At 36.7% G+C, this 15896-nt stretch overlaps 1 protein-coding gene across 2 annotated transcripts in view; it reads left to right on the top strand.

The window, feature by feature from the left end:
* The window catches only part of LOC129247206 (neither inactivation nor afterpotential protein C), a 52648-nt gene extending 40793 nt beyond the window's left edge, over nt 1-11855 (top strand). Inside the window, exons 15-19 of one of the 2 annotated variants that reach the window (XM_054886218.1) lie at nt 2023-2070; nt 3372-3559; nt 6995-7404; nt 10965-11286; nt 11371-11855. In XM_054886218.1, the coding sequence (XP_054742193.1) occupies nt 2023-2070; nt 3372-3559; nt 6995-7404; nt 10965-11286; nt 11371-11739 (1337 nt within the window). In that variant the 3' untranslated portion in view covers nt 11740-11855. Of the gene's footprint in view, nt 1-2022; nt 2071-3371; nt 3560-6994; nt 7405-10964; nt 11291-11370 lie in introns of both variants that reach the window. The other variant, XM_054886220.1, reaches the window with a different exon arrangement.
* The last annotated feature ends 4041 nt before the right edge of the window (nt 11856-15896 follow it).

The following is a 15896-nucleotide window of genomic DNA, read 5'->3' as shown; positions in this document are numbered from 1 at the left end:
ATACTTTCTAGGTGGGCAGGTAAGTGTGGTCTAGGAGTCAACCCAGTCAAAACACAACTCATATTGTTCACTAGTAAACACAGAATCCCTCAGCTAAGTCCAATTATGCTCAAAGGGGAAGCTCTTGTGATTTCGGAAGAAACCAAGTACTTGGGACTAAACATAATAAGTCAAACACTTTAGAAAGAGTCAGGACCTAGCTTTTTATGCCTGTAAGAGAGCTTTAGGTAAGACCTGGGGAATTAAACCTAAGGTTGCTCATTGGCTCTACACTGCTGTCGTCAGACCCATTCTTCTATATGGAAATGTTGTCTGGTGGTGTGCTATGCAGAAAAAAACCTATTCTAATTTATTGAATAAGGTGCAGAGATCAGCGGAGCTAGCAATATGTGGCGCCATGAAAACCACGCCATCCATGGCTTTGGGCATCATGCTACATCTGCCGCCCCTAGATCTTTTCTGCAAATACTCAGCGGCCTGCTCCGCTTTAAGGCTCAAAGCGAGCTCACAATGGAGAACTGTCACACATGGACATTCAACCATTTAAGACTCCTACACGGATATACCCAGTGACTGTGATTATCACCCTCCCATTCTTTGCTTCGAAAGGAATTTCCTAATGAAAATCCCTTCTAGACTGGAATGGCTTGAAGAAGATCCAACACCCAACACACCCGCTAAGATCTACACGGACGGATCCAAAATGGACACTGGTGTAGGATCAGGGTTATTTTGCGAAGAGCTTTCTATTAGTGAGTCCTTTAAATTACCGGATCACTGTAGCGTTTTTCAAGCGGAAAGAACCGCTATTTATGAAACCTTAAAATGGTTAAAGATAAACAGAATATCATCAACGGATATCTGCATTCTTTCAGACAGCCAAGCTGCCGTAAGAGCCCTGGATGCATTCCAAACAACATCAAGGAGTGTCTTACGTTGTCGTCAATCTCTAAATGAGATGGCCAAGCAATATCGTATAATCTTAGGCTGGGTCCCAGGCCACAGAGATATATCAGGGAACTGTAGGGCAGACCAACTTACAAGAGAAGATACCTGTATGCCAGACATAAGTAATTTTCTGGAGAAACCTCTCGCAACTTGTAAGTTTCTCATAAGGGCGCACTAATGAGTTCTGCAAATCAAAGATGGATTAGCGTTAACACCTGTGAAATTGCTAGGCAAACATGGCCAAGGCTAAATTTACGTCTGTCCAAGAGTATTATAAAACTGAGTAGACTTCAAATCAGGACCTTAGTAGGGGCCCTCACAGGACATTGTCTCATAGGAAATCATGTAAGGAGACTAGCCGTTTACACGCATGATTTCTGTCGTAGCTGCAGAAATGAGGAGGAATTAGAAACAATCCAACACCTTTTTTGCACATGCCCGGCTCTAGCCAGAAGCAGAAACCGATTTTTAAAATCCTACTTCTTAACGAATATAGATAATCTATACACTTTAGGTATCAACAACCTTTTACGCGTTGTCAAAAGCTCAGGATGGTTCAATATGGAAAGGGAAATGTAGCCCAGTCCCCGCGGCTCACAACGGACCCATTCCGTGGTCTAAGTGGCATCGTTGTCTCTATGTGCGATGCGGCTGCCAAAACTACCTACCTACCTAGAGTGAAAATTGTGCAATGTTGTCATATTTAAGTTCCTTGTTAATCATTTGTGAATATGAAACGTTTTAAATATAAAGTTGGGGTAAACATATGCTTCAAAAACCACACACATAAATGCAGTTTCTTTCCAAAATAAATAAATAAAAAATATAGAGAATTAATAACTAAATTTAAAAATAGAAAGGCTCCAAATTTTTTCCTATGCTCTTTTTCAGCTATTTTCTTTTTGTTCACCGGAATGAAGTAGGTTATATTTTTAGAGAACAAATTGACCCGCCCTAACTTACATATATATATATATTTATAAAAAAAAGACCTTGGAACTGAACTACTAAATGTGATTAATGCTTTTTCTTGCTTTTATAACAATAAACAATTTTTTTTTGTATCCTTTTTAGCCAAAGGAATCACGCGCAATGATGAGGCTGCCGTTAAAATTCAAAAAGGTAATAAGGAGCGCTCGGAAAAAGATTTTGATGTTGAATACTTTGATGCCAGTGAAACGCCATCTGAAGCGGAGGAACTCTTTGAATCTGCACGCAAGGAAGAGGCACTTTCAGCTGCACGTTTAGCGGAAGTGGAGCAGGCAGCTCAAACGGAGGACGATTAGACAAAAATACCAAATACAAAATTACACAAAAAATTAGAAATTATCACAGGATATTCTCTACAATTAGCAAAATTTTAATAATAACATGCCATGAAAATAATGCCATACTTCAATTTTCGTACCTTCAGCTGCTTTTCAAATTTAAGCTATATTCATAACCAAAATACCAGATTTACTTCTATGCATACAAATAAAGGAAAATTTACATGCAATTGTTTGTATGTATATACATATATAAAAAAAGTTTAAATAAGCGGCAAGACATTTTTTAGCCTATATTGAAGGGAGGTTACTTTGGTTGTGCTACAAAAAAAGTGTGTTAAATAACGATATACAAACTTGAAGTAAGGTCTTCCCAAGTTATCAATAAAAGAGTACTTTCTTTGACATACTTTTTGATTAATAGAATCTTTGACATACTTTTTGAGCAATAAAAGAGATTTCTCCCTTATTTGTTCTTTTCAAATCCTTAATAAACGAATACTTTCAAATTGCCTCTGAATTAAATCAATGAAAAAAGCGATATAGTTACTTTTATCTTCTTCAAATTGGTAATTTTTCTGATTTGTTAAAGTAATATCTTATTCTTCGCTTATAAGGGTTTTATAAGTACTCTTTATTTTAAGAGGTTTCAATACTTACTCTTCAATTGCTTATATAGAAGGCTTGAGGGATGGTTATCCAAAACTCCCTCATTGCTCGGTTGGGAGGAAATTGAGATTTTCAACCAAAACTCTCTCATTACTCATTTAGTAGGGGTACGGGAAGATTCTCTCGAACTCCTCCAGTGCTCGATGATCCCTAGTTCAACTGGGAACACTTGTGCAAGTAACGCAAAGAGAGACGCATTCGTTCCACTTTACAATATTTCAAATATTTTAGTGCTGGCTTAAGCAAAAGTGAGGCACATAGAAAAATAAAAAATAAATTTCAAACATATTAAATATACTTACAAGAACATAAGAGCCTCGATTTTCTAAAATAGTTTCTCATACATATGTACGTTTATTGAATTATATTGGAGGTTGACCAGCCTATCAATAAAAACGAAAAATAAGGAGATTTGTTATTTTTTAGTTTAATTAAATAAACAATACACAAATATACAAATATCGCATTATTGTAATATACTTACAGCATTTCGTGGGTATCATGAGAGACAACGATTTCAGCCTTTGGTCAATGAAAAGACCGGCCAGTTAAATGAGCAGACGGCGGATTTTATACGCGGCTATGCTAAGAAGTGGCGCGAGAAATCTCTATTTCAAGTTTTATTACACTACCGAGCAGCGCGATTCCAAGATTTTGTTAATTTGGCACAGCAGGTAATTATTTCTATGTTATATTATTATTCTTTAACTGTGTTCCTATAAATACAATAATATTTGATTCATAAAATCCTTATTAAATATGGAGATATTTTGTGTACTGCTCTCAGAGCACTCATTACGCAGTAATGCGTTTGATACTATCAATTTACGAAATCTATCCGAAGCACAAAACACAAAATGATATGCTTTGAAATAATTGATTTCTTCTTCTTTATAATAATTCTTTTAATAGACAAAATACACCTTTTAAAAATAATACTAATTTTGACAGCAATAACAAATAACCGTCAGCAATTACCATATCTTCCTCCAAAAGTTATATCTCACCAGCTAAGCGTCTACATATACATAGTATGTATTGCCTATAATATGTACTATAGACCCTAACGTTTTAGAAACTTGTTTCCTGCCACCGCTGGCAACATTAATCACTTCCACTACGAGCCACTACTTTTCGGTTTAATTTAATTTAATTTTAAATATACATTAAAAAAATAAACTTTAAAGAATCTCTCTTTGCTTAAGATGACTATTGTTTTTAGATCGCTTAGCCGAAGAACTTTGCTTGCATAGGGAATGAGTTTATCCCTCAAGTCAGATGTTTGGCTTAAGAAATATTAAATCCAATTCCAACCAGCATTTTTCCTGTTAAACTGTGTTTCTAACAGGTGTCGACTTAAAAAAAAAAATCGACACAAAAACAAAATGAAAATATTTTGCCTTAATCTGTGAAAGGCAGTTTGAATGGAATACCAAATCTTTATATCAAAAGAGACTCAAACTCCGAAGCTGGAAATAATTAAAAAAAAATTGCTGAAAACAAGCAACAAGTCGACATAAAATTATAATTAAATGTTTCCAAATGTTTCGTTCCATTGTGATATGGTTTTAATGTTTTTTTCATAAAAAAAAATGTTTTTTCTTATTAAGTAAGTAAAGGGTTTTCCAATAACAGGTGTTATGGGTGAATGGATTGCGCTATCGAGAGATGATTAACGATTTTTTATGGCCGGAATTGGATGGTATTGATCTGGACAACGTTTATTTCCAACAAGGAAATGTTCTTTTACGGGAAAAATTTCCGGACCGTGTTATCTCTCGAAGAGGGGATCACAATTGGGCACCGAGATCTTGTGATTTAACTCCTTGTGCCTTTTTTCTTTGGGGCCACGTGAAAGAGAAGGTCTACGCCAACAGCCCAGGGTCGATTCAAGACCTTGAAGATGGAACTCGTGAGGCTATCAAGAACATAGGGCAGCCACTTTGCAATTCGGTTATGGAAAATTTCATTAAAAAGATATTGTCCTGTAAGCGGTCGTGGTGGTCATTTGCCTGATGTTATTTTTCACTATTAACGGCATACCTTCCTCTTTATAATGAAGTACTGATCCGATCATTTATATTAAAGAATAGCATTTTTCTTTGAATATCAAAATAACACCTCGGTTTGGAAAACCCTTTAATAAGGGTTTCGCTCTCGCAATGTCTCCGTGCATGGATGTAACGCGTAAATATGATGTTGTCTGTCATTTGTATTGTAAGGTCAACTTTATTTCAAACCGAATTCTGCAACGAAAAAGTTGGTTTTGAAAACAATTGCAAACTTATTCTTATGAGAAACAGAAAATTTGGCAACAGATGCAATTAGAAAAAATGAAGAATTTAATTTATGTATATAAATTTATAAGTTTTAAATGAACATATTATTACATTTTCTTTATTCAAACTACAAAAATTAATCACCCATCAACATTTTCCGCTATTATAATTTTTTGCAAATGGCGCCGTACGTCAATCATACTTGACAATTGTGAACTAGGCAGCTGCAGTATACAAACAGACAAGCAATGGAGCGCTATACTCCGCAAAGGCCTGGAATAATTGTGTATAGTTTCTTGACCAATAATCGGTCGGTCGAGTTGACGCAGCCTGAATGGAGTTGATCGTTCGGGCGAGAATATCACGTGCATCAACTAATGATTGCTGACCTTCAGTCGCATGAGAATTGCTGTCAAGCCATCCTCAATCTCAACAACGAAGAGGACAATTTTGTGTCGAAAATCACCACAAGCGGCGAGGCGAATGTCGACTTAAGCGATTACGTCAATAAGCAAAATCTTCGGTTTTGACTCATTGAAAATCCGCGTCCGATGCACAAAAAGGCATCATCTACTCAAAGTAATGCTGTCGTTCGGCGTTCACAAGGAGTGATTGTGGCGTAATTGCTTGAGGACGTTATCGGGAATACGGTCACTGTAACTGGCGAACGCTATTTGGCATAGTCAGCCAGATCACTCGATTTAACCATCCCATGCTTCTTTCTTTGGGACTATTTGGAGTTGCATTTTTAACAAGCCTCAGACAATTGAAGCTCTTAAGGAGAATAGTCGACGGGAATGCGAACAGTTATCACCCGTAATCTGGCAGAAAGTCATGGAAAGTGTGATAAAACGGATACAAATGTGTATCAACACTGGCGGCAGCCACTGGATGGATACCATCTTTTCCACTGAACAGAAAAAATTGTAAAGGTCCAAATAAAGATTTTCATCACCCAAAACCAAGTTATTCAGAAACAAATGGGCGGTTATATATATTACAAGACGAAGGTTTGTACACATAAGAAAATCCAAAATAATGTGAAAATATATACCAGCAGGAGTATTTAAGCAATTTTCTATAGCAAGTCAAAATTGCTTTAAATTGCCCTTAGCTGTGATGGTCTTCAAAAATTTATGAACAAAAGAAAACATCAATAATTAAGTAAAATTTGGCCCTACTAAATAAATCATTATTAGGCCTCTTCTATTGGCCACTTCCCCACTCGCTATATCTTTCCTCTATGAACTTGACAAAAACTTTGCTTGCGAAAGCAACAACAAAGTTATCGAGTAATATTCGCCGCTGACTGGTATAACTCACTGCTTACAAACACATGTAATTTAAGGCCGTTCTATTCCCACGCTGCCAATATACATATATAATATGTTCATTTATACTACATAGATGCTTCATCTATTCACCACTTGCTAACGCTAGGCGAAAAGAAGAGACCTATTACTAAAAGTATCGACCGCCGTAGCAGAATGGTTAGTGCGTGATGACCATTCAGCAGGGTTCGAGTTCGAAACACCAAATAAGAGAAAAGGTTTTTTCTAATAACGGTCGCCCCTCGACAGACAATGGCAAATCTCCGTGTTTACTTTTGCCATAAAAAGAACATCAAAACACACACCACAAACTTGAGGAGAAACTCGGCACGCCCCAAATATACACATATATATGTATATATAATAATATATTTAAAAAAATTTTGTTTCCAATATAAACAAATTTTAGTTAACAAACCTTCTAATATTAGATCGAAAATACTTATTTTTAATAGATACATACATATGCAAGTTCCTTAATTCTAATTTTTCTATACAGGTACACATTTACAATCAGCGATTTTTTGCTGGAATAAATAAATGCACACGCAACGTTCCGTTTGATCGTATAAATACACGCGAAGTCAACTCTTCTCAACTTGGGCCATTGCCAATACCTACAAAGAAACTACCCTTTCGTTTAGACCAGATACCTTTTTATGATACTCAGTACATGGTTAACCCGGCTAATTCAGTTTCAAGGCAAAATTTTTCAAATTCTTTGATCAGTCATGATGATGAAGAGGTTTGGGATAGTCCGCTGCAGCGAAATCCATCAATGACATCATGTCTACTTACATATAACGCGCATAAAAAGGAGCAAGCTTGCCAGACAAACTGGGATCGAATAGGAGAAAGTGATGTAATCTACAACCAAAACTATTACCGTGACCCACAGCTAATAAAAAGGTGAATTAATTGTGCTAATATATGAACTAATAAATATACTATTCATAGTTATACAAATTTATCTTACTAAGGTAATTTAATTGAATTACTACTGCAAAGTAATATATAATATTATACTAATGAGGAACTGATATCGCTATTCCATAAATTTTCCAATGACCTTATTATATATGATTTCAAATTTGTAAATGAACTTTATGAAAAATTTGTTAATTAATTTGTAAATTAGTAACAATTTGTATACATTTGGTTTCGTTTTCCGTCAAGTGTAAGGGCACATAGTAAACTCCGCACTCTTCACAAAACTATTCTGATTTGATTCCTATCTGATCAGTAGCGAAGAGGTATACCTGCCACTATAAGTAAGTTATGTACTTTAATAATGGTCACGGGGCCACTCAGCTTTCACATTTGGTAATTTCCAGGACAATGATAACCACGACTGGAAAATTAAAAGCCTTGACATACCGAATTTCTTCGAGGCTTGCAGCAAATCATAGCGATAAATTATTTTGGTTGCCGCAGATTAGAGATGGGCAGCAGAAACTATAGCATGTTCAATATTCAATGTAAATACATACTAAATTGGAAATAACTTTGTTTCTGAATGGGTGGAAAATCTGAAGTTTGTAGAATATTATAAAAAATTACAAATACACGCATATGTATTTTGTAATAATAAAATATTGTTGAAATGACTATTAGGGCATAAGTCAACTTATGAATTCTTCTATATACATACATTATGAAATAGATTTTTAATACAAAATTCCTGGATAACCTTGAGTAACTTTTGAATGTGAAATAAAAAAAAATCGGTATGGAATAATCCACAGATTGAAAAAATTAAAACTGTAAAGATATATGTATTCCCCCTTTACTCTATTTTCCAACCTTTACATATTTCTACTAATTTTACTAAATTTATTTTTTTAATAGATGACACCCATATTTAATTTCGGTAGTGGTAACAAAGACGTTGCGCATGTACAAGCACTCCTATGAGCGAACAAAAATCTTAACCCTTCCCCTCTGTCTCGGCGATGACTTCCTCGGTTAAACTAGATTTTTTCCCGCGAACCATTTCGTCCTGTTAGGCAACAAGAAAAAGTCGCTAGGAGCCAGATCGGGTGAATACGGAGGGCGCAGCAGCAATTTATAACGCAATGCATGCAGTTTGGCGACGACAACTTCGAATGAATGCGCTGATGCATTATCGTGGTGAAACAGCATATTCTTTTTCGCCCAATTCGGACGTGGCTCCTTGAATTTTTTTTTAAAGCAGTCTGATAACTCACTAAAGTATTGTCCAGTGATCGTTCTTCCTTTTTCTAAAAAATCCATGAGGATGACGCCGTTCGCATCCCAAAAAATTGTCACAATGACATTTCCGGCTGATGGGACTGTCATAGCCTTCTTTGGAGCGGATTCACCGGGAGAATTTCATTATTTTGAATGTTAATTAGTTTTTGGTGTGTAATAATGAATCCAGGTTTCATGAATCGTGACAACTCGACGCAAAAATTCCTTCGGATCTCGCTTAAATTGCTCCAAACACTGCTTCGAAGTTAACAGCCGCATCTAAATACTTGTTGTTGCTTGTCAGCAATCGCGGCACCCATCGGGCCAACAATTTTTTCATCGCCAAGTTATCATGTTAAATATTAATTGCCCTTCCGGTCGACACACCTATTCTGTGACAAATCTTACAATGCATATGACGTCAACAAATTCGCTGAAAAAAGTTCCGTTATTTTTGCTTTTGTTCGGAAGCATTGCCTACTCATAAATTATATTCAATTTCGTGGCAAATTTCGCTTGTTAACAATGGACGGGGGAGCTAAAGAAAATTGCATTGCAGTGATTGCATTGAATAAATGTGGTAAAAGTGCAAGTAAGATTTACGAATTGCTGAAAAAACTTAATATTTCGAAAATGTTTGCTCACCGCACGATCAATCGTTTTTCCCAAACGTCTGAAATGACAGACAGAAAAAGAAGTGGTCCTCCTCGCGTGATAAAATCCGTTCAAGAAAGAGTTCGCGTAAATCTCCGTAGAAAGAAGAAAGTCATGTCAACTCTGGAAGAAAATTAGACTCGACAGATGCAAACAGCTTTTTCAGTGTCACGCGGTCATCTGCCATGAAAATATTCTTTTCACAGATGAGAAAATGTTTACTGGTGAAGAATTCTTTAATAAGCAAAACGACAAAATCTGTGATAAAACTTCGTAAGACACAAAAAATATTATTCTAAGGGTTTAGCGTGGCCACCATCCAACCTTCGTAATGGTTTGGTGGGGAGTGTCTTGTAAAGGCCTTACATCTCTTCATATCTGCGAAAAAGGGGTTAAGACCGGGGCAAAGGTATACTAGGAGGATGTCTTAGAAGGTGCGGTGAAGCAGTTGAGCCATACTCTCTTCAATGGAGAGCGTTGGATCTACCAGCAAGATTCCGCTCCAGGCCATAAGGCAAAAACCACCCAGCAGTGACTAAAAAACGATACTACTGGGTACATAGTCACACAAGATTGCCCGTCTGGAAGTCCAGATCTGAATTCATTGGACTAAAGTTTGTGGTCAAAATTGGAGAGCATGGCCTATCGAAGACCTCACAGAAATTTAGAGATTCTCAAACATCCTTGGTTTGAGCAGCGACCGTGCTTGGAAACCGTTTTGAAGGAATACTTCCCTTCTTTTAAAACATAATAGATAATCCCAAAATACTTATCACCCATTACTTTTAAAATGGCGGCCGTCGTGCATTACCACCCAACCCGAAAACTAATATTTCAGTTCACGAAGTTGCAAGAAGTTTCTTCCCGATATACAATTCACGGTTCGATTTTATATCATAGTTACTGCGCTAAATATTTACCGAGTTTTTTTAAAAACTCCAGTTCAAATACATATATTACCGTATGTAAAAAGAAAAAATGAAGTTTGACGCCTAAATGTATTTACTTTCTTGTATTTAGTAATAGAAAAGTGCAACTTTTTAATAACTTTTGCACGGTTAAAACAATCACTTTGCTCCTTCAGGTAATTAATACTAGGTATCATCAATTGGTATCTCCATCGACTTTTTCCGAGCAATTTTTCTATAAGTATAAACATTTGGCGTGCAAAATTTCAATAGCAAAAAAGCTGTTTATTACCTCTGAAATGCGTTAACACTACATTCCAATTTTTTGTTCCCGTATAACTTTAAAGCTTTATTCCTTTCTTATTTGTTTCCATTTCTAAACATAAGTACGTATATATATATTTATATATATAATAATGTCTGATATGATTTATAAAAGGATGTGTTTTGATTTTCAGCGGAAAGCAATTAAACTTTTAAATATCAGGATGTAAAACTGTTAAAGTCCTATCAGAAGAATACTCAAATTTCCATACAACTTAAGAGCCTCGAAAAAACATACAAATAACAGTTTTTATGATTATCGATTTTAATTATAGTTCGAATTTAAGCTTAACCATTAATAGTTTAGAAACAAATTCTTATATTTTACTGAAATAATTTAATTACTGGTACAAATTGTTTACTTTTCCTTAGGAATCAAGTGCAAATGAATATGAATGCATACAACAATTATAGCCAATACAATAATAATTACAACAACGCATCTTCACAACTATGGAGCAACCGAGCGGGTTCGCGGCGAAACTCTTTAAAGGGTTATTCGGCACCGCCGCCTCCTCCCATGCCTCCCGCACACATGGTTTATCAAAATGATCAAATGCAGTCGCGAATGGCGCAACAAGCCCAAAATCACATGAATCGCATGAATCAGAACTATCAACAGCGTTCTTCATTTATACCTTCCGACCCGGTGCGAGAGTTGAAGGACATAGTGCGCCGTTCCAATGATGAGGATGTAGGTTGGCCAGACTATATTTTATGAATAAACTACATAAATTGAAATTTTTACTTTATTTCCATGTTATTGTATGCTGGTTAGAGTTCTGAAGATCCTCCGTTTAATTTCAAAGCTATGCTTCGTAAAACTAATTATTCTCGCCCTGACTCAACCATTTATGAATTTAATAACGACATGCCAAATAACAACAATGAAAACATAAACTTTCAAGCATCGAAACTACGTCTCACGGGACGACGCTTAGATGATTTCGAAAATTCGTCTTCAAATAATATGCAAACTGACCAAATAAAATTTTCCAACCGAGCACCACCATTAAAACAAACTGCTACCGTGGTTGGTAAAAGTTTCGAAAACACAGATGCCAAGTCATTTGAAGAGGCTGGTTCATACGTTGAGGAGGAAATTGCACCGGGGGTTACATTATCTGGATACGCTGTTGATATTTAATATTGTACTTTAATTGTCATTGCTAGTTTTTTAATAATTAAGGGTAATTTTCTTCAATGTTGTGGTAGCCGCAAACGTTTTCGCCATTTTAATAAATTATTACATATCAATCAAAACACAGACGCAATAAAACAATTTAAAAAACTTTTAGTAAAGGAATATTTTAGGATGATTCAATGGTGAAGAAGATCTTGGATAACAAATTGTGAAATGTTAATAGTTCTATTTCGAATAGCACTAAAAAATCTAATATTGCTGTGCTGTGAAGCAATTATATTTTTGAAAACCTTTTTGGTTTTGCTTTGCTGCGCGCATGCTAAGGCTAACTTGCTCCATAGCTTTTGATTATAGTTTCCATAGAAGTTTGCACTTTGACCTCATGGTCTTTTGTACCCTCTACTCATCAGAGTATCTCATCCAGACCCAGTTCGCTTATTAAACTTTTTGAATGTATCATTCAGGACAAATTGTTCAAGAACATGGTGCATCCGGAGCAGCATGGCTTCTTTCCGGGCCGCTCAATAGTGTCTAATTTAGCAGTACTTTCGTATGATTGTATCGTTGCCTTCCAGTCAGGGCACCAGGTTGGCACCGTTTATACCTACTTCTCCAAGGCCTTTGATCGGGTTTCCCTTATAATACTAATAAAAAAATTAGCCTGTCTTGGCTTCCACTCAACCTTCTTAAGTTGGATCTCATCTTACTTGCAGAATCGCCATTGTTTGGTCGTCGTCGACAATGTTAGGCCTCTTCCTTTCATTGGTTGCTCTGGGGTTCCACAAGGTAGTATTCTTGGCCCGCTTCTTTTTGTTCTGTTTATCAATGATATTCACTCTTGCTTCTCGTCCAGATTACTGCTTTATGCAGACGACGTTACGATTTATTCGACGATTACTAGCTCCCTCGACTCTGAATTGATGCAAATTTATTTAGATAATTTCAGCAACTGGTGTAACAATAATCGTTTATTGCTCAACATAAATAAGTTCCAAACTGCTTTTTCCAAGTGTTCCACTGTTATTGACTCCTCTTATCGCATATTAAGAACACCCCTGTCACGTGTAAGTGAAATTAAAGAATTGGGTGTAATATTTGATTCGAAGCTTACATTTACTAGTCATATACATTTAATTATTGCCATATCTTACGCCATGCTTGCTTTTGTTAGACGTCATAGCTCCGTATTGTACGTGCCATGCTGCTGGAATTGAACGAATCCGCGTAATTTGCGCTTTTTGGATCCTATCCCTACACATGATATATAATATAATAAATAAATACTTTAATTGTATTCACTTTTTTTTATTGCCTATTAACCTTAAAATATGTCCACTTAGCATATAAGAATCTATTATATTCATTGGCATAATAAATAAATAAGTAGATTCAGGATAGAGTTGGGTTGAATTGAGCGTATGTGCCCTTCCTTTGGCTGCAAGTGGATGTCTCAACCTTTTCCGCGCTATAGCGTTGCATTCCAGGAAAAATTGCATTGGAGTCTCCAGATAGTGGCAATCGCAGTTATCCGGTCCGCAATGGCAAGATCAATAATGGAGTTTCCCTTTTTGCAGTCCTACGTATATACGCCAGGAGTGTTCAGAGGAACAAGGTCCAGCGCTGCGACGGTGTTCTCAACCAGCCGATCCCTCTCATTGGTATGTGTACTGCCCCGAGTCTTAGGGACTGAATGGTGCCTTCCCCAACCTCTATCTCACACATGTTCCAACAAGCACATTCAAAAAATTAAATCTCAAATTTTCTCATCAAGTTTCCTTTGCTATTTTACAATACAAGGAATTAAATATAAATTTCGGGATGAGCATTAAAATAATGCTCAATTGTCAATTACCAACATTTTTGTCAGTAACAATTTCTTTATAAAGATTGTGTAGGATAATAATTTTTACTGTGTGCGATTATTCTTAGATTCGCACTTTGGATATTCTTAGTTTTCTGCTTTAATATGCATATTTAATGCATACGAGAGGGTTCAATAAGTACCCGTGTTCAAAATGAAGGCACCATTTTTCCAAAATTATTTTTTTTTAACATAGTCCCCTTTTAGAAACATACACTTCTCCCAACGCTCCGGCCACTTTTTAACCCCTCCAAAAAATAGGATTTTTTCTCCAAAATACGCCTCGTCCTGTTAGGCAACAAGAAAAAGTCGCTACGAGCCAGATCGGGTAAATACGGGGGGTGCAGCAGCAATTCATAACGCAATTCATGCAGTTTGGCGACGACATCTCCGAATGAATGTGCTGGTGCATTATCGTGGTGAAACAGCATACTCGTATTCTTTTTCGCCAAATGCGGACGTGTCTCCTTCAATTTTTTTTGAAAGCACTCACCATAGTATTGTCCAGTGATCGTTTTTCCTTTTTCTACGGCGTTATCCTCATGGATTTTTTAGAAGTTCTTTCGCATCCCAAAAAATCGTCGCCATGACATTTCCGGCCGATGGGACTGTCATACCTTTCTTTGGAGCGGATTCACCGGGAGAAGTTGATTGTTTTTGTTGTTGCTTAGTTTCTGGTGGCCGCCGTAGCCGAATGGGTTGGTGCGTGACTACCATTCGGAATTCACAGAGAGAACGTAGGTTCAAATCTCGGTGAAACACCAAAATAAAGAAAAACATTTTTCTAATAGCGGTCGCCCCTCGGCAGGCAATGGCAAACCACCGAGTGTATTTCTGCCATGAAAAAGCTCCTCATAAAAAATATCTGCCGTTCAGAGTCGGCTTGAAAGTATAAGTCCCTCCATTTGTGGAATAACATCAAGACGCACACCACAAAAAGGAGGAGAAGCTCGGCCAAACACCCAAAAAGGGTGTACGCGCCAATTATATATATATAATATATATAGTATATATAATATAGTTTCTGGTATATAATGATGAGTCTAGGTTTCATCAACGGTGACAACTCGACGCAAAAATTTCTTCGAATCTCGCTTAAATTTTTCCAAACATCGGGCCGACAATTTTTTCATCGCCAGCTTATCATGTAAAATATTAATTGCCGTTCCGGTCGACACAGCTATGGTCTCTGTTACTATGCGCACTTTCGTTCGTCGATCAGCGAGAATCATGTCGTAGACTTTTTTAATTATTTCCTCAGTAACTACGTCTGCCGGGCGTCCTGCTCCCTCCTCATCAAAAATGAATATTCGCCCACATTTAAATTCGTTGAACCAATACCTAACTGTGGTCATAGATGGCAAAGCATCCCCATAGGCAGCATCCAACTTTGCTTTTATCTCCTCGCTTTTTTTCCTATCTAAAAACAAAAAGCGAATTACCGAACGATATTGCTCTTTTTCCATCTTAGCGAAAATCTCGAAACACGTCTTACTCGAATAGCTGTCAAATACAAATTTGTAGTAGTCTCAAATGTGTTTTGTTAGATTATCGCAGTGAATCAAACTCTAGTGACTTGGAATTACTGGATGCAGAGAGTGTAGAATATAATAATGACTAGCAAGAAGTCAATAATACACCTGAAAAAACAAATGATTCACAATCTAATAATACACAACAAGCCCCTCAACTAGTTGATGAAATAAAAGAGAAAATACAGAGGAAAAAGCCTTCAAGATAAGGTGTTGCTAATATTTGTACTAGATCCACAGGAGAGGACGAATCGACATATGAAAATGCTATCAGTGGTCCAGAGAATCAGCAGTGGCTGCAGGCGATGGCAGAGGAGTTGGAGTCGTTTGAAGACAACCAAATATGGGAGATTGTTGATGCTCCAGAAAGTGCTAGGGTAGTGCAGTGCAAGTGGGTTCTAAAAAGAAAATATGATTGTGATGGTAATGTGAGGCATCGGGCAAGGTTAGTGGCCAAAGGTTATACACAGAAAGCTGGTGTGGACTATCAAGAGACATTGTCGCCGGTCATTAGACATTCAACCTCGCGCTTATTACTTGCATTAAGCATTCAGTTCGATGTGGACATTACTCACTTAGACGTTACAACAGCTTTTCTTAACGGATATTTAAAAGAAAGTGTGTATATGCATTTACCTGAAGGTTTTCCTGTTGAAGATTCCTGTAAAGTGTTAAAGTTAAAAAAGGCTGTGTATGGTTTAAAACAATCTGCACTGCCCTGGTATCAGAGAGTCGAAGAAACATTGTATAAATTAGGATTTAGCAAA

The sequence above is a fragment of the Anastrepha obliqua genome, chromosome 5, assembly GCF_027943255.1.
Source record: "Anastrepha obliqua isolate idAnaObli1 chromosome 5, idAnaObli1_1.0, whole genome shotgun sequence".
Classification (NCBI taxonomy): domain Eukaryota; kingdom Metazoa; phylum Arthropoda; class Insecta; order Diptera; family Tephritidae; genus Anastrepha; species Anastrepha obliqua.
This window is presented reverse-complemented; position numbering and strand designations above follow the sequence as displayed.